At 43.3% G+C, this 25871-nt stretch overlaps 1 protein-coding gene across 1 annotated transcript in view; it reads right to left on the bottom strand.

Annotated features, from left to right (window-relative positions):
• The window catches only part of msh3 (mutS homolog 3 (E. coli)), a 236998-nt gene that overhangs the window by 140661 nt on the left and 70466 nt on the right, over positions 1-25871 (bottom strand). Inside the window, exons 14-16 of the mRNA XM_055630464.1 lie at positions 24815-25002; positions 20032-20200; positions 10630-10694 (exon numbers count right to left, since the gene is read on the bottom strand). Coding sequence (XP_055486439.1) covers positions 10630-10694; positions 20032-20200; positions 24815-25002 — 422 coding nt within the window. The remainder of the gene's footprint in view (positions 1-10629; positions 10695-20031; positions 20201-24814; positions 25003-25871) is intronic.

Raw genomic sequence — 25871 nt, forward strand, 5'->3', positions numbered from 1 at the left:
CCTGTAAGCCTTTCAGGCCAGGGCCCAGAGCAGGCCCCAGGGAAAACGCGCCACCCCCACCACGTCATACGACGTGTAAGACTCGTTGGACCAGGAGGAAACAGAAGAATACCCATAACCATGGAGGTAGGTGGGTCTGGTTTCTGCCAGCATATAGAGAACAAGGGTGCTCTACTAACAGGGGGCGAATACACTTGTTTAAAGAAGTATGGGGTAATGTCACGAGTAACTAGTATATACTCAACAACATTAGTGGATACAAAATTCAGTTATATCAGAGATATTATCGCCAGTTCAACATTGGGCCAAAAAAGATGGTGGAAGTCGCATCATCATTGACTTAACATCACTAAATAAGTTTGTTGAGTATATACATTTCAAGATGGAGACGTTTGTTACTGTCAGACAACTGATCTCCAAAGGATAATTTATAGCAAGCATTGATATTAAAGATGCTTACTATCTAATACCCATACACAAGGATCATTGCAGATACCTAAAATTTAGCTGGTTGGGGCAGCTGTGGTAGTATAGAGATTGCCCAATGGTCTAACTCCAGCCCCTAGACAATTCACCAAAATATTAAAAGTAGCCATGGGAATACTAAGGAAACAAAAGCATATTGTCATAGCATATCTGGATGATATTCTCATAGTAGGGAAACAAAGGAATTGGCTGTGGCAGCAGTATTAGCTACAAAACAGCTCCTTGAAACACTGGGGTTCGTCCTACTCCAGATAAATCTAGGTTGAAGCCATGTACTACCATGGACAAATCGGACCTTTGCACTATCAAAATCTACAAAGAACAAAGGTACATGCACTAAAACGATATTCGGGTCACTATGATCGAATCATGAAATTACCCCCTGGGGCTATATCAGAGCTACAGGGGGGGGGGGGGGCAGAGAATGTGTGGCACAGTTTCAGCCCTATCATCACCACTAACCCTACTTTAGTTATTAATCAGATGCCAGTGCTCAAGCCTGGGGGGGGGGGGGGCACAGGGGGGGGGCCTGGGGGGGGGGCAACTAACTCCATATCTTTAAGATTTTGCCTTCAACACAGCACAGGTGCCAGATGGATGGACTAACCAGAGTCAGCACTTGCTGTCATTACCCACACACACTGGGCATCAATTTAGAAATGTGTGAGTATTATGATTTTAAAAGCATATGCATCTAAAATGCAGCACTTGCATGTGCGGTTACGGATTGATAATACTACGGTGGTGGCTTATATTAACCATATGGGGAGCATAAAATCATTATCGTGCGACAAATTGGTCAATCAGATCTGGCAATGGTGTGTCGAAAGACATATTTTACTACCGGCTGCCTATCTACTAGGTAAGCTAAATACAGTGGCAGACACCAGGTCACGGAAAAAAATTTAATGATAACATCGAATGGATGTTAAACCCAAAACATTTGCTAAAGTTATTAAGCAATATGGAACGCCAGACATCGATTTGTTTGCAACAAGACGGAATCACCTGTTACCTATGTATGTGACTTGGGAACCAGACCAGAGGCAGCAGCGGTAGATGCCTACACGCTGGATTGGGGGGAATTTCTGGGTTTTTGCTTCCCCTCCCTTCTGCCTCATCAGTCGGGTACTTCGCAATACAGATGGACTCTGCTTCTGGGATATTGATGGTGCCCGACTGGCCTACACAGCCATGGTTCCCAGTTCATCACGACATGGTGGTCGAGTCACCTATGGATTTCCCTAGTGGACCACGGTTGTTGACTCACCCAGTATCAGGCATAAGCCACCCATGCCATGAAAACATCAAACTCCTGGGTTGTAGGTTTTGAATAGACCTTACCAGGGACTGGGATTATCCGAATGAACTATCACCACCATGTCGGCATCCCTGCGAACATCCACCAGGAGGCAGTATTTAACCTGTATCAAAAATGGGAGAAGTACTGCCAGGAAACAGGGACAACATATGCAACTGCCACAACCACCGACGTGCTGGAGTTCCTGGCCCATCTACACCATGACGAAGGGATCAGTTACAGTGCCATCAATACAGCACAAAGCGGCCTGTCTGCTTACCTAAAACCAGCAGGACAGCAGGCCATGGGATCCCATCCTCTGGTGGTAAAACTCATGAAGGGCAATTTTAATATTAAGCCCCTAAACCCAGGTATACCCATATTTGGGATATCAGTGTGGTATTGACATACCTCAGGGAATGGCCACGAGCTAGATCCCTCAGCCTCGAGATATCTACATTAAAGACGCTCATGTTAATGGCACTCGCAGCCGCTCAGAGGATCCAGTTGCTGCACAAATTAAGACTGGACAACATGGAGGTCGCCCCAGACCAGATTACGTTTATCATTCTAGGTCTGGTGAAACAAAGCAGGCCAGGAACGCCCAATTCACTGGTGGTATTCCGGGCCTACCCACCAGAGCCAAGGTTGTGTGTGGTGACCCATCTACAACAATATATAGACACAACCCACAATCTCAGAGGGAGAGAAAAAGCCCTATGGGTCAGCCACAAGAAACCTCATGGCGGGGTAACGAGCCAAACCACTTCACGGTGGCTCAAACAGGTACTGAAAGCTGCCGGAATAGACACTAATACATTTAAATCCCATTCCACTAGGGCAGCATCGACATCAGTGGCTGAACGAATGGACGTCCCGGCTGACCACATTCTCAATACGGCAGGATGGTCGAGGGAAACGACGTTCAGAATGTTTTTATAATAAACCGTTGATAAAGCCTGACTTATTTGCAGACAGAATATTACAAACTGCAAATATTTAATTTAAGCTCAGGGGAGCTATTTATTTTTGTTATTGTTAATAAATACCTTTCTGTTTCTTGAAAAAACAGATCCATTGGTTGATTACGATAACACTTCCTCCCTCAAGAACTTCGGCAGTGAGTGAAATAAAACTGTTACACGGTTTGAAATCACAGACCTTTGAAGTCTTCACGGAATCACTCACGTGACTCCAAAGTAAAATAGTAGTAAGATCAAACTTCGAACTGGTAAGTACTCGTTTAATCTTACTATTAAAGCCCATCATCCGCATTAAAGCCATCATCCCACCCATCATCCATATATATGCATTGAAGCCCATCAACATTAAAGCCCATCATAGTAAAACATCCATGTCTCCTTAATCATGCATTACATGCAACCATTCCAGTAATTATCCCCTCGATGGTGAGGAGGTCAGAACCGATGATGGGCTGGGCAGTGTTTACAACTTTTTGCAGCCTTTTCTGTTCCTGGATGCTCAGGTTGCTGTACCAAGCCACGATGCAACCGGTCAGCATGCTCTCTACTGTGCACCTGTAGAAGTTAGAGAGAGTCCTCCTTGACATACTGACTCTCCGTAATCTTCTCAGGAAGTATAGGCGCTGATGTGCTTTCTTTATGATTGCATCAGTGTTCTGGGACCAGGAGTGCTCTTCGGAAATATGAACTCCCAGGAAATCAAACAAGTGTTTTATAAAGTCAGCATAACATCCTTTTCTAAAAAAAAATCTGTTCCTCTAAAAGTGAAGACAAGGATCTCGACTCAAAACGTCACCAACTCATACTCTGCAGAAATGCTGCCTGACCTGCTGAGTTACTCCAGCACTGTGTGTCCTTTAGTACAAGGATCCTTCATGTTTTTTTTTTTAAAGTAACACAAGTATTATTTTACCACCTTCAAAGATTTGTGTGGCTACCTCTACAAGTATCTTGAAGAGACTGTACTCACTAGTTTAGAACAACATGGGGGGCGTAATTGAAACATGCAGAATAATGAAAGACCTGGATAGAGTTGATGCGGAGAGGATGTTTCCACTAGCGGGAGAGTCTAGGACTAGGGATCATAGCCTTGGAATAAAATAAAGGACATTCTTTTCGGAAGGAGATGAGGAGAAATGTCTTTAGTCAGAGGGTGGTGAATCTGTGGAATTCTTTGCCACAAAAGAGGCCAAGTCAGTGGATATTTTTCTAAGGCAGAGATAGTTGGATTCTTGATTAGTACGGGTGTCAGAGGTTATGGGGAAAAGGCAGGAGAATGGGGTTAAGAGGGAGAGATAGATCAGCCATGATTGAATAGCAGTGTAGACTTAATGGGCCGAATGGCCTAATTTTACTCCTATCACTTAAGTGTCTGTTCTTGCACCCACTTAAAACTCTGCCATTGAGTTCTGATTGTATTTCCTTATTCTACCTGATAAAACCTGCCACCTAGTGCTTCACTGCATTAAACTTCTGCTTATATGCCTTGTATTTTACCAGTCATGTAAATTTGTTAAATTAGCACGAATTGCTATGTATTTATAGAAACTATTCTGATTTCAATTCTTTTGCACACTGAAATATGTCCCAATATTATATTATCCCCAAAAAATATGCCTGGAACATTTTTTTGGGGGGGGAGTATTTACTTCCTTTCAAATGGTTCCCAAATATAAAATAAAATACAATATGTATGTGATTCAACAAGCAGAGATTTCGTGCAAGAGAAAAAAAACAACTTTGTTCATTGGCAAGACTCTAAGAATCAATTAATCTGTTTCGGTTTCAACAAAGGTCAATAGATTTGCAAATCAAAGAGAGAAATAGAAATTGCAAGAGTCCGTCCAACTGTTTTCTGTGGGTAGCAGGCAGGAAGCAGGAGACAGAATCAATGCTGTTCGTGTGGATGTTTACATTGATTTCAATGACCCAGACAGGACGCTCTCTAAACACTGCTGTAATTTCTACATGGTGAAACCAAAATGTATAAAAATGGCCTTTATTAAAATCTGACAATATGCACTTTAACCACATGTGATTTTTTTTTCTATTACAAATCTCAAATTGTGGAGTCGAGGCAAAAAAATAAATAATGGGTCTTTGTCCCAAACATTATGGAGGGCACTGTACATGATAAAGGCAACAGTCTAGCTGGACACTCAGTCTCTGGGGTGCAATAACAACATTTAATAGATACAATGATATTTAAAAAACACTTAGGTAGACAAAAATACTGGAGAAACTCAGCGGGTGAGGCAGCATCTATGGAGCGAAGGAATAGGTGAAGTTTCGGGTCGAGACCCTTCTTCAGACTGAAACCTTGGATAGGAAAGGCTTCCAGGGATACGGGCCAAATGGGATTATCTTAGAAAGGGTATCTTGGTCAGCATGTATGAGTTGGGCTGAAGGGCCTGTTTTTATGATGTATGACTTTCTATAATCTTGTGTACAGAACACAGCAATTTGGCAAATGGTCAAAGGACATTATGTAATAGTAATATTAACCTTATTCAAATAATGTTAACTGAAATATATAATTTCAAAACATGTTTGATTTACATACAATCTCTGTTGGGTAGAAAACCAACTGGCTACATTACACATTCTTTGCTAAAGGTCACAATAACTTAATCATGTACATTCTTGCAGTGCTAGTGTAAAAATAACAGTAGTTTCTGCTACTGATCTAATAAAACCCATTCTCCATAAGCTTTTAATCTAAAATATTTTTCACTCCAACTAACCAAATGAGCAGATGATACCGTAAACCATACTCTGTGGTGCAATCCAAACAAAGGCTTTCAAAAAATGATTGAAAAATATACCAGAGGAAACAGACCCTTCGGCCCACCGAGTCCGTGCCGGCCATTGATCCCTACACACCAGCGCTATCATACAAACACACACACAAGGGACCATTTACAATGCTACCAAGCCAATTGGCCTACAAACCTGCACGTCTTTGGAGGGAGGGAGGAAACCGGAGATTCTGGGTAAAACCCACGCAGGTCATGGGAAGAAGGTACAAACTCCGTACAGATACGCACCCGAACCCTGTCTCTGGCGCTGTAAGGCAGCTGTGCCACCGTGCCGCCAAATAATTTTATCAAATACATGCGGAAGAAAGGATAAGAATTACATTTTGTATTGGGCTGTGGCGATAACAAAGAAACATAAGAATGAATATGGAAGTCAACACCCAAAGCAAGTTCAAGTTCAAGTGAGTTTATTGTCATGTGTCCCTGATGTATGGACAATGAAATTCTTGCTTTGCTTCAGCACAACAGAACATAATAGGCATTTACTACAAAACAGATCAATGTGTACATGTACTATAATATAAATATATACACACATGGATAAATAAAATGATAAAAGTACAAATAACAGATAATTGATTATTAATAATCAGAGTTTTGTCTGAGCCAGGTTTAATAGCCTGATGGCTGTGGGGAAGTAGCTATTCCTGAACCTGGTTGTTGCAGTCTTCAGGCCGCTGTACCTTCAACCTGAAGGTAGCAGGGAGATGAGTGTGTGGCCAGGATGGTGTGGGTCTTTGATGATACTGCCAGCCTTTTTGAGGCAGCAACTGCAATAAATCCCCTCGATGAAAGGAAGGTCAGAGTGGTCAGCGTGGTCAACAACTGAATCTTTCTTCGAATTTGCCATCTGAATTACTCACACGGACATGATTCTGACAATCATATTCTTTGTCAAACACTGAACACCCACACATCGATACAATTTTGCAGAAACTGTACTTAAGTTCAGGTCATAAATACAGTGTAAAAAGCATAATGTTTAAGAAAGGACTGCAGATGCTGGAAAAATCAAAGGTAGACGAAAATGCTGGAGAAACTCAGCGGCATTTTTGTCTACCTTCTATTGTAAAAAGCATAATGGTCCTAATACCGTCTCCCAAAGGACTCCTAAAATCTTAAATTAAAACAACCATTCACGCCGTATGCTTCCAGAACTTCAGATCATTTTTTAAAACTAAATTGCCACCATCCATTTACCTCCATAAGTTTCAAGTTTGCTGGTCTATTATTATATACTTCATCAAAAGCTTATTGGAAGTCAAAATACACAATATCAATCGTATTATTTAATAATACTTTTTTTTTTTAAACCACCAAAGATCGCATGGAAATAGAAACAAAAACATAGAAAATAGGTGCAGGAGTAGGCCATTCGGCCCTTCGAGCCTGCACCGCCATTCAATATGATCATGGCTGATCATCCAACTCAGTATCCTGTACCTGCCTTCTCTCCATACCCCCTGATACTTTTAGCCACAAGGGCCACATCTAACTCCCTCTTAAATATAGCAATGTTTAACCAAATCGGTCAAACTACTGCGTGTTGGTATCTGCAGAAATTTCCAAGAGATAATATTTTGGGTTAACTTGCGTTAGTTGATGGCAAAAATGCATTTATGGCTTAAATGCAAATTGGAAAACTTTACCCGTGGCAGATTTCTAAATGTACAACTAGGTTAGACACAGAATGCTGGATTACGTCACCCATTCCTTCTCCCAAAGGGTGTAGGTCACCCATTCCTTCTCTCCAGAGATGCTGCCTGTCCCGCTGAGTTATTCCAGCATTTTGTGTCTATATTTGGTGTGAACCAGCATCTGCAGTTCGTTCCTGTAAAACTAGGTTTACCAGTAAAGACAATTGCATCAAATACATGGTTAAAATATGAAGCTTTCCTTGCATTTCGATTACCTATGCTCAGTTGTGCCTCTTTAAGATTCAGATACTTTTCAATGAGATTGGAAGTGTACTTAGGTTAATTTGACAACACAAGAAGCAGGATTGCTCTATTTACATGGGTAACCTTCAAAATGGCACCCAAGGCAGGAAGTTGTATGACGTGGAGAGGAAATAAAAAGATTGAATTACATCCTCAAACCCTAACAAAATGCTGCCAATTACCAAAGTAACGTATCACAAGTTCGTGATAAATAATATTTAAAAGAAAACACTGGAAATGCTGCTGTGAGGCTTTTACTGTCATGGAACAGAGCTACCATGGAGTCAGAGACATACAGTATAGCGTGGCAACAGGCCCTTTGGCCCAACTTGTCCATGCCGACCAAGATGCCCCATCTAGACTAGTCCAACCTGCCCGCTTTTGGCCTATATCCTCTAAAGCTTTCCAGTCTATGTACCTGTCCGAATGTCTTTTAAATGTTGTTATAGTACCTGCCTCAACTATCTCTTCTGGCTGCTCGTTCTTATGTTAAAGAATTGCCCATCAGGTCCCTATAAAATCTTTCCCCTCTCATCTTAAACCAATGTTTCTGATTTTTGATTCCCCTACTCTGGGCAAGAGGCTCTGTGCATTTACCCTATCCATTCCCCTCATGATCTTATACAATTCTATATAATCATTCCTCATGTTCAAGATTCTCCTAAACTTCTACAGGTGCACGGTAGAGAGCATACTGACTGGCTGCATCGTGGCCTTGTTCGGCAACTTGAACATCCAGAAGCGGAAAAGACCACAAAAAGTTGTGACCACTGCCCAGTCCATCACCGGCTTTGACCTACCCACCGTCGAAGGGATCTATCGTAGTCGCTGCCACAAAAAGCAGCCAAAATCAACAGGGACCCACACCATCCTGGCCACACACTCATCTCACCATTGCCATCAGGAAGAAGGTACAGGAGCCTGAAAACTATAATGTCCAGGTTCAGGAATAGCTTCTTCCCTGCAGCCATCAGGCTATTAAACACTACAACGAATAAGCTCTGAGCTCTGAGCTGCAAAAGACTATATTATTATTTGTTATTTGCACTGTATTTGTTATTTATTGAACTTTTTCGTTATTTAGGAATGATATTTCATTAGTCAGAGGGTGGTGAAACTGTGGAGTATATTTAATGGATATATTTAAGGCAGAGATAGATAGATTTGTGATTAGTACGGGTGTCAGAGGTTATGGAGAGAAGGCAGGAGAATGGGATTAGGAGGGAGAAATAGATCAGTCATGATTGAATGGCGTAGACTTGATGAGCCGAATGGCCTAATTCTGCTCTTATCACATGATTTGTCCAAACAGAAAGTAGCACAGCTGATAAAATCATGCATCGATTGTTAGAAGTGCTTTGGAAACGTGATGAAGTACCTCATAAATTCAAGTTAGACAAAAATGCTGGAGAAACTCAGCGAGTGAGGCAGCATCTATGGAGCGAAGATATAGATGACGTTTCGGGTCAAGACCCTTCTTCAGACTGATGTGGGGATGTGGGGGCGTGAAGAAGAAAGGAAGAGGCAGAGACAGTGGGCTGAGGGAGAGCTGCGAAAGGAGAGGGGAAAGAGGGAGAAAGCAAGGACTACCTGAAATTGGAGAAGTCAATGTTTATACCGCTGGGGTGTAAACTACCCAAGTGAAATATGAGGTGCTGCTTCTCCAATTTACAGTGGGACTCACTCTGGCCTTGGAGGAGGCCCAGGACAGAAAGGTCAGATTCGGAATGGGAGGAGGAGTTGAAGTGCTGAGCCACCGGGAGATCAGGTTGGTTGGCTTAGCTGCCGGAGAGGTGATCCTCCCAGTCAGATCCTGCCTGCACCGTCGGAACCCCACTACCCGCGCACGTTGCCCTCGGGATGGCTGCTATGGAGAGGAGACGGTTGCCCACCTCTTTGCAGAGTGTAGATTTGCAAAGAGAGTCAGTAGAGTTCTGCAAGGGTCCCTGTCACGGTATATTCCAAACAGCTCCGTCACAGAAGACTCTGCGATTTACGGACTGTTCCCAGGGACACATTCAGAGACTGACATCGAGTGCTGTTGGAAGGTCGTAAACTCGGTGAAAGACGCCCTTTGGTCTGCCCGAGCGTTGTTGACCACCCAGCGGAGCGAGATGTCCGTCAGGGAATGTTGCCGACTGGCCCGTTGCAGACTGCAGGAGTACGTGCTGAGGGACGCACTGAAGCTCGGTGCAGCCAATGCCAAGGCTCAGTGAGGGAGGACCACAGTCTAGGTTCCTTCCGCTGCTGGACATGGGGGGCAGGGTGTGGTGGAGACGCCCCTCAAACTAAGGGAAGGGATTCCACGCCAGTGGGCCACATGAGTGGCAAGGGTGTGGGGTGAAATTGTGATTTGGGGAAACTGGATTAAATGTATGTACAGTCTCCGAGAATGTTGGATGGTGTTTTGTATGGAGTATGTATTGTATATATTTATTTCTCGAATAAAGTCTATTTTGAAATTTAAAAAAATTGCGAACTGAGCGGAGGTGTTGGGTGAAGCGATCACCAACGCTCCGCTTGGTCTCACCAATGTAGAGCAGCTGAGATCTAGAGCAGCGGATGCAATAGATGAGGTTGGAGGAGATGCAGGTGAACCTCTGCCGCACCTGGAAAGACTGGTTAGGTCCTTGGATGGAGTCAAGGGGGTTGCAAGGGAAAGTACCACAGGAGGGGGTGGTTTGGGTGAGAAGGGACGAATTGACCAGGGAGTTACGGAGGGAACGGTTTCAGTGGAAAGCTGAAAGGGGAGGAGATGGGAAGATGTGGCCAGTGGTGGGATCACGTTGGATGTGGCGAAAATGTCGGAGGAGTATCTGTTGTATTTGATGGCTGATAGCGTGGAAGATGAGGACAAGAGGGACTGCCCTTGTTACGAGTGGGAGGGATAGGGATTGAGAGCAGAGCTACGGGTGTAAAAAGAGACCCCGATGATAGTCTCACCTATAGTCGAGGAGGGGAATCCCCGTTCCCTAAAGAATGAGGTCGTCTCCGATGCCCTGTTAACTGTTCACAACATCATTGATTTCCAAATACTTTCTTAGCAGACAATAGTAATTTTTTTAAATATATACCTACAATACAATTGCTATATTACATACCTGGAAATTTTTGTCCATTCAGATGGAATGATGTGCAGCAGGGAATTTTTCACTTCCACGAGAAACTAGAAAATAAAATACAAATCATACAATTATCTTTGCATGCTGTTGGTGTGGCAACAACAGTACAATGGAAGGTGCTTTCCTACCCCAAAGGTGTATTATAATATTGCAAGGTTCACTATATTGTTGTTGGTATCAACACAACAGTTTGTGATGCCTTTGCACTACACTACAGTTCTCAGGACCAGAATATTTACACTAGCCAGCTGAACCATGGCTGTAAAATAGACTGCAGATGCTGCAAATCCATCCATCTATCCATCAATCCATCCATCTATACAACTCTGATCTTGTGCTCTTCCGGTTTGCGTGTTTTATCTATTTGCTTTTTTCATGAGATAGGAGCAGAATGAGGCCATTCGGCTCATCAAGTCTACCAGGGCTCTCGCTTAACTTTATTTCTCTGTTGCCAGCCGGGCAACCTTGGCAGCTTTTTAGGTTGCCAAATGACATTTTAGGTGGTCATTTAAGATGGCTTGCATGACGCGTGCTCGGACGAAGTGCCTAGTTACCAGTCGGAATTATGCTCAATGAAGCATTCACATATTATTTCTGCTTCAAATAAAGTCACAAACTAACATATTCACCAATCAAGTCATGATATATACCACAATGACATGCATTAAAATTATAATATGGTATCTCAACTCTTTTTACACATTGCAATTAATGCAACTTTATTATTTCTCTCCAATTCCAAACAAAAATGTAGTTGGATTATTCAGCGTATGATCAACCTGTGTCAATAAATCCTGGACCTTGATAACATATATGCTTAACCATGCACACTACAGATTGATGCAAGCATGTTTTCTGTGAAGGACCGAAAATTATCATGTCATGGCCATAGCATGGGTCGTTATTGCTATTGGCACAGAAACACTCTCGCTTCCCACATAATTTATCTACAACAAAATATACAGGTTGCAAGGAATTTTCTAAAGGCATTTTATGATAATAGCTGTTAAAACTGACTATACCCATCTGACATGAGAAACATTACACTAACTAACAAGAGATGGCCAAAGAACATAAATGCAGCAAATGTTTGGTAATATATTTAAAGGTGTCAAGACGCCACATTACCGGACATTCAAATTAGATGTATGTGGCAATGAAGATACCCAGTTTGTAAGCATCATTTTTTTTTTTAAATTGTTGATGAACGCTTTTTCCATCATTCCCACTTCAAAATTAACGTTACATTTTCAACTGAAATATCTCCTGACCAAATCTGTGATGTATATGACTGACTGTAGAAGTAATACAGCCGTATAGTTGTGAATGTTGTTCATTAAATAACTACAGTACTGATACTCCATATTAAGAGCATTGATTTGCCATTAAAATGAATTCTGTAATAACGTGTCAGTGACAATCGAACACTGAGGTTTTAATGTTTCACGTGTTCACAATTTAATTAATAACAAATAATAACATCGGGAATTAAAACATATTTGATTGCATTCCGTTATCAAACATAGTCAATGTTAGCTCTGAAGACATTTCCAGCACAATAGGGTCGGGGGGGGGGGGGGGGGGGGGGTGTATGAATCAGTGTGAATGGATAGATGGTGGTGGGGGTGGGGGGATTGAGAAGGCAATCGGTGCGGATTGGATGGATTGAGGCAGGGGAATTAGTGCGTGTTAGTTGGAGTAGGTAAAATTGTGAGGGGAGAGTGCGGGGGATGTCAGTGGGGTTGAATGGGGGGGGGATCTGTGCAGGATGGATGGAGGGAGCAGTGCAGGATGGATGGGAAGGAGGGTCAGTACAGGATGAATTGGGGGACCAGTGTAGGATTGATGGGGAGTGGCAGGAGAATCAATGCGAGGTGGCTAGGGAGATCTGTGCAGGATGAATAGATGAGGGGGGGAAGTGGGGAGCACAGGGGATGTCAGTGAGGACTGAATAGAGGCAGGAATGGGGATCAGTGTGGGATGGAGAGAAGGGGTCTCAGGATAAGGGGAGTGGAGGGGGGGCGTACAAGAGAGAGAGAGGAAGGGGCAGACGAGGTGGGAAGGAAGGCCAGCGCTCCTCGGACAGCACCTGTCAGGCACGGAAATCGCAACCAAAATATGGAGGGGACCGCGGACAGAATATCTTGGCGGTTGCGCGCGCATGCGCACACTCACACACGCGCGCGAGGCTTCTGTGAGGGCTGCCAAGAGTGTTTTGGCACGTATCCATTCTCCAACAACCCCCCCCTACTCTACTTCCGCCTCTGACCGACACCTCCCTCCTCCAAGGGTTTGTTTTGAAAGCGCCATTGGCGGAGTGGCAGCAGCGGCCGTTATCAGGCCGGGCGGGGCGGGGTGCGGGAGGAGGAGGAGATGGAGCCGTCGCTGCTGCTGCTGTGCGGGGGCCCGTCATTCGCTCCGACCTTCCGTCACGCCACACTTAGCATCTTTCCCACAACCGTAGCCTACACAAAAAGTCACGTTCCTTTTCTCCAGAGATGCTGCCGGACCCGCGGAGTTACTTCAGTTTTTTGTGTCTATCTTCGGTATAAACCAAGTTGCCAAGCCGGGCAAAGTGACTCGCCGTTTAGGTTGCCCGGCGGCACTTTGAGTGTTCAGTGGCACCCGGGCAACCGTTAATTTCGAGCCCCGTCTACTCCGCCATTCAATCATGGCTGATCTCTCTCTCTCTATCAACCCTATTCTCCTGCCTTCTCCCATTAACCCCTGACACCCATTATAGCTTTCTTCCAGAATTAACAACAATAATTCGTACTGCATACTATTGGGAATGAAACCCATTTTCAAAGTCCATCACTGTGAAGTTAAATATACTTGCAAACACCGTACAAACAGTACCCGTGGTCAAGATCGATCCGGGGTCTTTGTAAGGTGCAATTCGACCACTGGGCTGCCACCATCTGTTTTTTTCTGTCCTGTGTTTTTTTTTCCGCCTTGGATTGTGAGTGAAGCACATTGCTTAACACAAAAGTGTTTTCAACATGAATGCTAGAATCTGGCAGTGCTGGAGCAGATTGGAAATGTTCATCCCAGGAAAAAGCACAGACAATGGAAAGGCGGTCATTTGCAGAAACTGATGGGTGCAAGCATCGACTGAAAAGAACCAATTGCTGCTTGTTTCCTGACCTATACCAGTCCAGGTTCAGCAAATTAATTGTAATCCTCATTTAAAGCTCTCATCATATCTTCACCTTAGTTTCACAATCATATACATTCCCTTCCACAGCTCCTTGTTCGCCCTCGATAGAGAGTTAATAATAATAATAATACATTTTATTTGCGGGCGCCTTTCAAAGTCTCAAGGACACCTTACAGAAATTAACAGGAGTAAAAAAACATATAGTCGGAGTAAAATAAATAGTAAGGACATCACCAATACACAAATTAAAGACAGAATTCGCTCCAAAGACAGAAAATCAAAAACACAATGTGAAGAGAGAGCAGCGGCAGCTAAACCGCGCCAGCGTACACTCTCCCTTCCGACAGCCATCATGGACACAAACTAACATATTCACTTACAAACAAAAAATCAACCCCCACAATGGTTACCCACTCATCCCATAGGTGGGGCACAAAGTCTCCAGAGGTTTCCGTTCAGGGTTCCTAAGTGGGACAGGGGCATTAGTTTACCCTGCAACTGAAACACTGCGAGTTTCTAACTATAAATTAAATACAACAATACAAAAGGAATTACTGGAGATTATATAATAAATGGAATAAAAACAGAAAATGCTGAAAACACTTGGCAGGTCATGTATCTTCTGTGGAGAGAAGATCTATTCTTTCAACTGTCCGATCAATGCCTTTTAGCCAGAATACGCTTTACACATATAAATTAAAACGTTCATTTAATGGTTTCAACGCCAGCAAAAAAATGGAAAGGACTTTTTTCCACGTAACAGTTCTATTTCTTTTAGATGGGCAACTATTATTGTGTCTGCCCTTTTGGATGTAGGATGGAAATTTACTATTTTGTTTTTCCTTTCCCTCCCCAATCCATCCGCACAATCTCTTGATGGGTTTTCCAAAATACCTCTGGCTCATTTTTCAAAATAATAGCCAAAGGTGTTAATCTCACTGTTGCTATCGTAGTTGCTGCCTCAAAAAGGCAGCCAAAATCATCATGGACCCACACCATCCTGGCCACACACTCATTTCACCATTGCCATCAGGAAGAAGGTATAGAAGCCTGAAAACTGTAACATCCAGGTTCAGGAACAGCTTCTTCCCTGCAGCCATCAGGCTATTAAACACAACGACGAATAAGCTCTGAGCTCTGAACTGCAAAATACTATTTTTATTATTGCACTATATTAGTTATTTGTTGAACTTTTTTTTCTCTCCCCCTGTTATGTACTATGTTTACACATTCTGTTGTGCTGCAGCAAGTAAACATATAAACATAGAAAATAGGTGCAGGAGTAGGCCATTCGGCCCTTCGAGCCTGCACGGCCATTCAATATGATCATGGCTGATCATCCAACACAGTATCCTGTACCTGCCTTCTCTCCATACCCCCTGATCCCTTTAGCCACAAGGGCCACATCTAACCCTCTCTTAAATATAGCCAATGAACTGGCTACATTCTGGGGCAGAGAATTCCAGAGATTCACCACTCTCTGTGTGAAAAATGTTTTTCTCATCTCAGTCCTAAACGATTTCCCCTTTATCCTTAAACTGTGACCCCTTGTTCTGGACTTCCCCAACATCGGGAACAATCTTCCTGCATCTAGCCTGTCTAACCCCTTAAGACTTTTGTAAGTTTCTATAAGATCCCCTCTCAATCTTCTAAATTCTAGAGAGTATAAACCAAGTCTATCCAGTCTTTCTTCATAAGACAGTCCTGACATCCCAGGAATCAGTCTGGTGAACCGTCTCTGCACTCCCTCTATGGCAAGAATGTCCTTCCTCAGATTAGGAGACCAAAACTGTAAGCAATACTCCAGGTGTGGTCTCACCAAGACCCTGTACAACTGCAGTAGAACCTCCCTGCTCCTATACTCAAATCCTTTTACTATGAATTTCATTGTCCCATCCGGGACATATGACGATAAAAACCTCTTGGCATTTGGCCTTCAATGACTTGAGCTAACAGAGGATGTTCAGTGTAATGCATATCGTTTTAAAAATGGATAATAAAAGTAAAACAATGAAAATTTGAAATGACACTTTTAGCAGTGAGGATATGCCGTATTGTTAATTTATTAAAACATGTAGCGAGTTTTGTTTCAGTTTTTTCGTAGCGGCTGCTCTAAAAACAAGAGAAGGCAGCACAATGGTGTAACCCGTAGAGCTTCTGCCTCACTGTGCCCAAGATTTGCTTAAGCCCGAGAATAGCAAGCTCTTCATAATCCGAGTAAAGCTTGTTCATAATCACAAACAATATGAACCTATATCATTAATCTTTGGAAATGCACTCATGTTGTGCTCAAGTTAGTGGGCAGGCAGCTGGACTCTTGAATCACTGATCACTATGCCAACTGGGAAATAGATATTTGCAACTTAAAAAGTAAAATCTAGCCTCAGTAACGGCAACGACAAAGCTACCGTATTTTCATATACATTCACCAAAGGATTTCAGGGCAAGAAATCTACCACACTAGTTTCATTCAGTGGAATTCATTGTCACAGATGGCTGTGGCTGGTGATTAGTACGGGTGTCAGGGGTTATGGGGCGAAGGCAGGAGAATGGGGTTGAGAGGGAAAGATAAATCAGTCATGATTCAGATTCAGATTCAGATTCAGATTCAACTTTAATTGTCATTGTCAGTGTACAGTACAGAGACAACGAAATGCAGATTGAATGGCAGAGTAGTCTTGATGGGCCAAATGGCCTAATTCTGCTCCTATCGTTTAAGAATTTATGAACCACAAGTCATTGGGTATTCTTAAGGCGGAGATTGACAGATTTTTGATTAGTAAGGGTGTCATTTAAGATGTCATTTCCCGATCTGTGCCTCACTCCGGAAAAAGGCAGAAGGCTGAGCACAGTGGCACAGCGGTAGGGGTGCTGCCTTACAGCACCAGAGACCTGGGTTCGATCCTGACTACGGGTGCTGTCTGTACGGAGTTTGTACATTCTCCCCGCGTGGGTTTTCTCTGAGATCTAAGGTTTTCTCCCACACTCTAAAATCGTACAGATTTGTAGGCGAATTGGCTTGGAATAAATGTAAATTGTCCCTTATGGGTGTAGGATGGTGCTAATGAGCGGGGATCGCTGGTCGGTTCGGACTCGGTGGGCCGAACGGCAAGTTTCCACGCTGTATCCCGAGAGCTCAGTTGAAATTCCCTAAGCGGCCAGCGATGGCAGTAGAGAGAGCAATGGGAGAATGAGCAACAGGGATCCCATCTGCCCGCCTTAGTCCCATATCCTTCAAAACGTTGTGAAAGTATTTTGAAAGTAACTGACATTTACACACTCAAAACAAAAAGAACAATTAGGTCATATCAATGCCAAAAGCAAGATGCAACTTTTGGATTAACTGGAATCAGAAGATGGAAAGTCAAACGTCATTGAAGATAACAAGCTTTTCAGCCAACTCAAACTTCACCTCCAATACTCTCTTATCTAAATCATCTGTATTCTATACAAGCTCAATATGATTACATTTGCTAACTTAATAGAATTTATGTATTTTGTGCATTCATTTCAGAACTAGATGGTCAACTTAATTGGAAATACCATCGCAATGTTTAAACAAACATTTGGACAGGTACATGGATAGAATAGGTTTAGAAGGATATGGGCCAAACGTAGGCAAGAGGGATGAGTGCTGATGGGGCATGTTAGTCAAGTTAGTTATTACAGGCAAGTTGGGCCGAAGGGCCTGTTCCCACGCTGTATGACTCATTTATATTTAAAATTAACAAACAGACCTCTCAACGTTGCTTAAAGAAACAGAGTGAGGATAAACACAACATCACATAATAATTCTTGTCTAGTCTTCTCGAAGTCAACGAGAAGTGACAAACATTTCATCTCTCAAGTTGTTCAGAACAAATATGGTACTGCAGTGTTATCTGCAAAATACAGGATCAAACATTTCCAGTCATAAATGCCAAGATACAGTAACTCCTTTCCCATCGGTACTTGCACATTAATCATTGCAACCTCCTCCCAACAAAAGGAGGACTTCTCTGCACTGAGTATCTCAATGAACAGCACTAGGAGATATGAACATGGCATGGCAGAACATCCTGACATTTATCTGTATCCATTACCGTCATGTTATGAATTTACTGAAACAAAACAAAGTATTTTGTATCATAATCTAGAAGTCTCGCTGACCTTTAATGCTGGGATTCGATCCATGTCAGTTGCCAAGTGTCTCAGAGAAGTAAAGAACAAAGCAAAAATTAAGGAGAACAGTCAGAGTCTTTAGTCAGAGGGTGATGAATCTGTGGACTTCTTTGCTACACAAGGCTGTGGAGGCCAAGTCAGTGGATATTTTTAAGGCAGAGATAGATAGAATCTTGGCTAGTACGGGTGTCATAGGTTGTGGGGAAAAGGCAAGCAAATAGGGTTCGGAGGGAGAGATAGATCAGCCATGATTGAATGGTGGAGTGGACCTCATGGGTCGAATGGCCTAATTCGACTTTTCCTTATGACCTTATGATCTTAGAACAACTGGCGGAAGGAAGCCAGAGGGCCAGCCAGCATCTTAGCTTAGTTTACTTTAGAGATACAGCACAATAACAGGCCCTGTGGCCCACCGATTCCACACAAACCAGCAATCTCCATACACTAGCACCACCCTACACGCTAGAGACAATCTACAACTTTCACCAAAGCTAATTAACCTACAAACCTGTAAGCCTTTGCAGTGTGGGAGGAAACTGGAGCATCCGGAGATAACCCACGTGGTCACAGGGAGGACATACAAACTCCGTATAGACAGCACCCATAGTCAGGATCGATCTCGGGTCTCTGGCACCCTAAGGCAGCAACTCTACTGCTGCACCCCTAATCTGTGACGGAAAATAGACATCTAGATGAAGGGCCTTGATCTGATTTTGAATTTATTTTTTGCAAGTGATGCAGAAAAGGAGCAGGGAGGTTCTACTGCAGTTGTACAGGGTATTGGTGAGACCACACCTGGAGTATTGTGTACAGTTTTGGTCTCCTAATCTGACGAAAGACATTCTTGCCTTAGAGGAGTACAGAGATTGTTCACCAGACTGATTCCTGGGATGTCAGGACTTTCATATGAAGAAAGACTGGATATACTCGGCTTGTACTTGCTAGAATTTAGAAGATTGAGGGGGGATCTTATAGAAACTTACAAAATTCTTAGGGGGTTGGACAGGCTAGATGCAGGAAGATTGTTCCCGATGTTGGGGAAGTCCAGGACAAGCCGTCACAGTTTAAGGATAAAGGGGAAATCCTTTAGGACCGAGATGAAAAAAACATTTTTCACGCAGAGTGGTGTGTCTCTGGAACTCTCTGCCACAGAATGTAGTTGAGGCCAGTTCATTGGCTATATTTAAGAGGCAGTTTATGGCCCTTGTGGCTAAATGGATCAGTGGGTATGGAGAGAAAGCAGGTACTGGATACCGAGTTGGATGATCAGCCATGATCATATTGAAGGGCCGAATGGCCTACTCCTGCACCAATTTTCTATGTTTAACAAAAAAAGAAACAGACCGCCAGCTCCAACTTACTATAAACATGGACATTTACTTGTTATTTGTAACGGGATACTTGTAACTTTGTCTGCGCACTTTAGGTGGTGACTCTTTGCATAACTTAAATATCACTGTGACTTATCTCATGACTGTACAAGATACAAGATACATTTAATTGTCATTTGGACCCCTTGAGGTCCAAAAGAAATGCCGTTTCTGCAGCCATACATTACAAACAAATAGACCCCAGACACAACATAATTTACATAAACATCCATCACATTGCTGTGATGGAAGGCCAAATAAACTTATCTCTCCACTGCACTTTCCCCCCCCGATGTCAGAGTCAAAGTCAAAGCCCCCGGCTGGCGATGGCGATTGTCCCGCGGCCATTAAAGCCATGCCGGGTGGTGCGAGGTCGCACACCGGGTTCTTGGTGTTAGAGCCCCCGGCGTGCGCTCGCAGAGTCCCGCGGCCATTCCAAGCAGCGCGGGGCAGTGATGTAGGCCCCGCTCCAGGAGCTCTTCAACCCCGCAACTCGGGCGGGGGAAGTCGTAAGTAAGTAAGGAAGGAAGTATCTGTCATAAATTGCTCTTAGGTAGAAAGTTGTACATTAATTTTTCAGTTCAGCAAAATTTGAATGTATGATGCCTCAACAGAGGAGATAAAGTGGACCTCTGTGAATTCCTTTGTAAGAATCAGGATAACCTTATTCTTTCATCAACATTGATTTACCTCTTGTCCCGAAACTGTAATGTAATCGAAAGATGGTTTGTTCAGAATTCGACGAATATCCTTGCGATGCTGTTGCAGCCGGGAAAACACCTCCTGGATCTCCTGTTTTCGTTGCTGAATCACAGGGAAGTCAGTGAGGTCTCTGAAGAGCTGCGTCTTATCACTGGACCTGCAAAGATTTCAGATTTTAGTTTTACTTGACAGATACAGCGTGGAAATGGGCCCTTCAGCCTGCCAAGACCCCGCCAACCATCGATCACCTGTTCACACCAGTTATCGTACTTTCACATCCACACCCTGCAAATTGGGGAACAAATACAAATTTGGGAACAGCTCCATCCAAGACCGTAAGAAATTACTATGAATTGTGGACGCAGCCCGGACCATCACATAAACCAACCTCCCTCCCATTGATACCTCACGCTGCCTCAGCAGTGACACAAGCACAATCAAGGACGAGTCTCACCGGTCATTTCCTCTTCTCCCCTCTCCCATCAGGCAAAAGATACAGAGGTGTGAAAACGCACACCTCCAGGTTTAGGGACAGTTTCTTCCCAGCTGTTATCAGAATCATCCTATCACCAACTAGAGAACGGCCAATCGACATCATTGGAGACCCTTGGACTATCTTTAATCGAACTTCACCTTGCACTAAGCATTACCCCCTCTATCATGCATCAGTACACTAGGAATGGCTCGATTATAATTGGGTAGTTGACTGGTAGCACGTAACAAAAGCTTTTCACTGTACCTCGATACTCGTCACCATAAAATAAATTAAGTTAGGGACAATTTACAGAGGCCGATTAACCTAAAAACCTCCACACCTTTGGGATAGATAGGACCGTAAAACACTGAGAAAACACAGTCAGAGGGAATGTGCAACCTCCACACCAAGGTAAGAATCCAACTCAAATCTTGGGCACAGTGAGGCAGAAGCTCTACGGGTTACACCATTGTGCTGCCTTCTCTTGTTTTTAGAGCAGCCGCAACGAAAAAATTGAAACAAAACTCGCTACATGTTTTAATAAATTAACAATACGGCATATCCTCACTGCTAAAAGTGTCATTTCAAATGTTCATTGTTTTACTTTTATTATCCATTTTTAAAACGATATGCATTACACTGAACATCCTCTGTTAGCTCGTCATTGAAGGCTAAATGCCAAGAGGTTTTTATTGTCATATGTCCCGGATGGGACAATGAAATTCATAGTAAAAGGATTTGAGTATAGGAGCAGGGAGGTTCTACCGCAGTTGACAGGGTGTTGGTGAGACCGCACCTGAAGTATTTCTTACAGTTTTGGTCTCCTAATCTGAAGAAGGACATTCTTGCCATAGAGGGAGTACAGAGAAGGTTCACCAGACTGATTCCTGGGATGTCAGGACTTTCATATGAAGAAAAACTGGATAGACTTGGCTTGTACTCGCTAGAATTTAGAAGATTGAGGGGGGATCTTATAGAAACTTACAAAAGTCTTAAGGGGCTAGATGCAGGAAGATTGTTCCCGATGTTGGGGAAGTCCAGAACAAGGGGTCACAGTTTAAGGATAAAGGGGAAATCGTTTAGGACTGAGATGAGAAAAACATTTTTCACACAGAGAGTGGTGAATCTCTGGAATTCTCTGCCCCAGAATGAAGTTGAGGCCAGTTCATTGGCTATATTTAAGAGAGGGTTAGATGTGGCCCTTGTGGCTAAAGGGATCAGGGGGTATGGAGAGAAGGCAGGTACAGGATACTGTGTTGGATGATCAGCCATGATCATATTGAATGGCGGTGCAGGCTCGAAGGGCCGAATGGCCTACTCCTGCACCTATTTTCTATGTTTATATGTTTACTTGCTGCAGCACAACAGAATGTGTAAACATAGTACATAACAGGGGGAGAGAAAAAAAAGTTCAATAAATAACAAATATAGTGCAATAATAAAAATAGTCTTTTGCAGTTCAGAGCTCAGAGCTTATTCGTCGTTGTGTTTAATAGCCTGATGGCTGCAGGGAAGAAGCTGTTCCTGAACCTGGATGTTACAATTTTCAGGCTTCTATACCTTCTTCCTAATGGCAATGGTGAAATGAGTGTGTGGCCAGGATGGTGTGGGTCCATGATGATTTTGGCTGCCTTTCTGAGGCAGCAACTACGATAGCAACAGTGAGATTAACACCTTTGGCTATTATTTTGAAAAATGAGCCAGAGGTATTTTGGAAAACCCATCAAGAGATTGTGCGGATGGATTGGGGAGGGAAAGGAAAAACAAAATAGTAAATTTCCATCCTACATCCAAAAGGGCAGACACAATAATAGTTGTCCATCTAAAAGAAATAGAACTGTTAAGTGGAAAAAAGTCCTTTCCATTTTTTTGCTGGCGTTGAAACCATTAAATGAACGCTTGAATTTATATGTGTAAAGCGTATTCTGGTTAAAAGGCATTGATCGGACAGTTGAAAGAATAGATCTTCTCTCCACAGAAGATACATGACGTGGCAAGTTTTTTCAGCATTTTCTGTTTTTATTCCATTTATTATATCATCTCCAGTAATTCCTTTTGTATTGTTGTATTTAATTTATAGTTAGAAACTCGCAGTGTTTCAGTTGCAGGGTAAACTAATGCCCCTGTCCCGCTTAGGAAACCTGAACGGAAACCTCTGGAGACTTTGTGCCCCACCTATGAGATGAGTGGGTAACCATTGTGGGGGGATGATTTTTTGTTTGTGAGTGAATATGTTAGTTTGTGTCCATGATGGCTGTCAGAAGGGAGAGTGGACGCTAGCGCGGTTTAGCTGCCGCTGCTCTCTCTTCACATTGTGTTTTTGATTTTCTGTCTTTGGAGCGAATTCTGTCTTTAATTTGTGTATTGGTGATGTCCTTACTATTTATTTTACTCCGACTATATGTTTTTTTACTCCTGTTAATTTCTGTAAGGTGTCCTTGAGACTTTGAAAGGCGTCCGCAAATAAAATGTATTATTATTATTATTAACTCTCTATCGAGGGCGAACAAGGAGCTGTGGAAGGGAATGTATATGATTGTGAAACTAAGGTGAAGATATGATGAGAGCTTTAAATGAGGATTGCAATTCATTTGCTGAACCCGGACTGGTATAGGCCAGGAAACAAGCAGCAATTGGTTCTTTTCAGTCGATGCTTGCACCCATCAGTTTCTGCAAATGACCACCATTCTATTGTCTGTGCTTTTTCCTGGGATGAACATTTCCAATCTGCTCCAGCACTGCCAGATTCTAGCACTCATGCTGAAAACACTTTTGTGTTAAGCAATGTGCTTCACTCACAATCCAAGGCGGAAAAAAAAAACACAGGACAGAAAAAAAACAGATGGTGGCAGCCCAGTGGTCGAATTGCACCTTACAAAGACCCCGGTTCGATCTTGACCACGGGTACTGTTTGTACGGTGTTTGCACGCTCGCTCTGTGACAGTGTTGATTTTCTCCGGGTGCTCCCGATTCCTCCCACATTCCAAATAGGTGCAAGGTTTCATGGCATGGGGGGGGACTGCGGTGAAGAGCAATGGGGACCCGGCCTGTGAGGGACAGTGGGAGAACAAAGGGAGGACCCAGTGTGTGGGGGGGGCACTCTAATTTAGAATCCTCTGCCCAGGGGATAAGTCTACATTTGTTTGTTCCGGTGAAGGCGCTGTGCACACGGCAGCTCAGACAACACTCGCTTGTCTTTTCTTCTGTTTCCATTTCTAATTTAATTTTAATTTTGAGTTTTTGTGTACCTTGTTTTGCATTATGACGGTTGGCAGACCAATTTCCCTCTGGGGATGAATAAAGTTCTATCGTATCATATCGTATCGTAGGTTTGTAGGTTAATTTCTCCCCGTAAATTGCACCGAGTGTGTAGGATGAATAACAGGGAGAACATAGATCATCAGACTCATTGGTCTAAAGCAGGGGTTCCCAACCTTTTTCGTCCCGTTTACCACTGGCAACTTTAATAGCACATAACAATGTTATTTCACTTATTTATGAACAACTAATGATGAACAGATACCTGTATACCAGAACCAAACACAGTCAGTCAATGAGAAAAAATATGTACAAATCCAGAATCAACAAATTTACCCCCTGGGTAGGCAACAGTTACCCCCTGGGGGGCAAATTTACCCCTGGTTGGGAACCCTTGGTCTAAAGGGCCTGCTTCCACATTATATCTCTAAATTAGACTAAATACATGAAGTTGGGCCAAAAGTAGGCAGTTTGTCCAGCATTCAACAAGATCAGGGCCAATATTCCACCTCATACACCCTGCCCACATCCTTCTATCCCCAGATGGCTTTGAATATCAACACTTTCCAATCACACTATATTTACAAGGTTAATTTTTCTCTTGATGGACAATATTATATTTTGTACATAAGGTTTCCACATTGTTCATAAGGTTGCGATGGCCAAGCTAATAGATATATTTAAGGCAGAGATAGATAGATAGATTCTTGATTAGGATGGGTGACAGGGGTTATGGGGAGAAGGCAGGAGAATGCGGTTAGGAGGGAGTGATAGATCAGCCATGATCGAATGGTGGAGTAAACTTGATGGGCCGAATGGCCTAATTCTGCTCCTATCACTTATTACCTTATGATGCAATCATGGCTGATTATCTTTTCCTCTCAACCCCATTCTCCTGCCTTCTCCGCCATAAACCCTGACACCCGTACTAATCAACGTTGTTCATGTTGTTGCCCACTCATTCACCTGGCTAATTCGGCATCAAAATGGCAAGTAGTAAATTCTAAAAATGTGCCTTTTTTTTCTGGCTATACGTACTTGGCTGCATTTTCATCCAGAATCTTCAAGTAGTGATGCACAGGGTTCAGCAGCTGTGGCAGCTCCGACAGAACGTTACGCAGAAGAGACGAGCTTAACTCAGACGCAGCAGCCGGAAGCAAAGCCTGGAAACCCACCTCCAGGTTGGACAAAGTACGGAGCAGCTGGTAGAACTCCCACGTGGAGCACTGAAATATCAACATGCACTGGTTAGTGACTTGGACAAGCTTGAGAGTAGTTGCAGTCAAAACAATTTGTTGGAGAGCCTCAGCAAAACAGGTAGCACGTGTGGATAGAAAACCAGTTAGTAATTAATTTCAGGAAAATGTTAACCAGATTACCAACTGTTAACCAGAACTAGAAACACTCCCCTCTGTACAACTGACACTCAATCTGCCCACCATCTCCTGCGTTTTACCTTGAGATTGGTGGCATCTGTGGCTTCTTATGTTTTATTTGCTGGGTCTGATGGCATGTCACACTATTGTCCTTATTCAAAAGGAAAAGTACCCCAGATATTAAAAATGTTTAAGAAAGAACTGCAAATGCTGGAAAAATCGAAGGTAGACAAAAATGCTGGAGGAACTCAGCGGGTGAGGCAGCGTCTATGGAGAGAAGGAATAGGCGACGTTTCGGGTCAAGACCCTTCTTCAGACTGATGTCATGGGGGGGGGGGGGGGGGGGGGGGGGGGGGGGGGGGCGGGGAAAAAGGAAGTGACGGAGACAGTAGGCTTGTGGGAGAGCTGGGAAGGGGGAGGGGAAGGAGGGAGAAAGCAAGGACTATCTAAAATTAGAGAGGTCAATGTTCATACTGCTGGGGTGAAAAATTACCTAAGCAAAATATGAGTTGCTGTTCCTCCAATTTGTGCTGGGCCTCACTCTGCAATGCAGGTGGCCCAGCCCTCCTCCATTTTTTTTATTATGAGCGAAATTGGCTTAGTACAAGTATAAATTGTCCCTAGTGTGTGTAGGATAGTGTTAGTGTACGGGGGTCGCTGTGGACTCGGTGGGCCGAAGAGCCTGTTTCTGTGCTGTATCAATAAACTAAACTAAAAGA

This window comes from Leucoraja erinacea, chromosome 3 (assembly GCF_028641065.1).
Source record: "Leucoraja erinacea ecotype New England chromosome 3, Leri_hhj_1, whole genome shotgun sequence".
Taxonomy (NCBI): Eukaryota; Metazoa; Chordata; class Chondrichthyes; order Rajiformes; family Rajidae; genus Leucoraja; species Leucoraja erinaceus.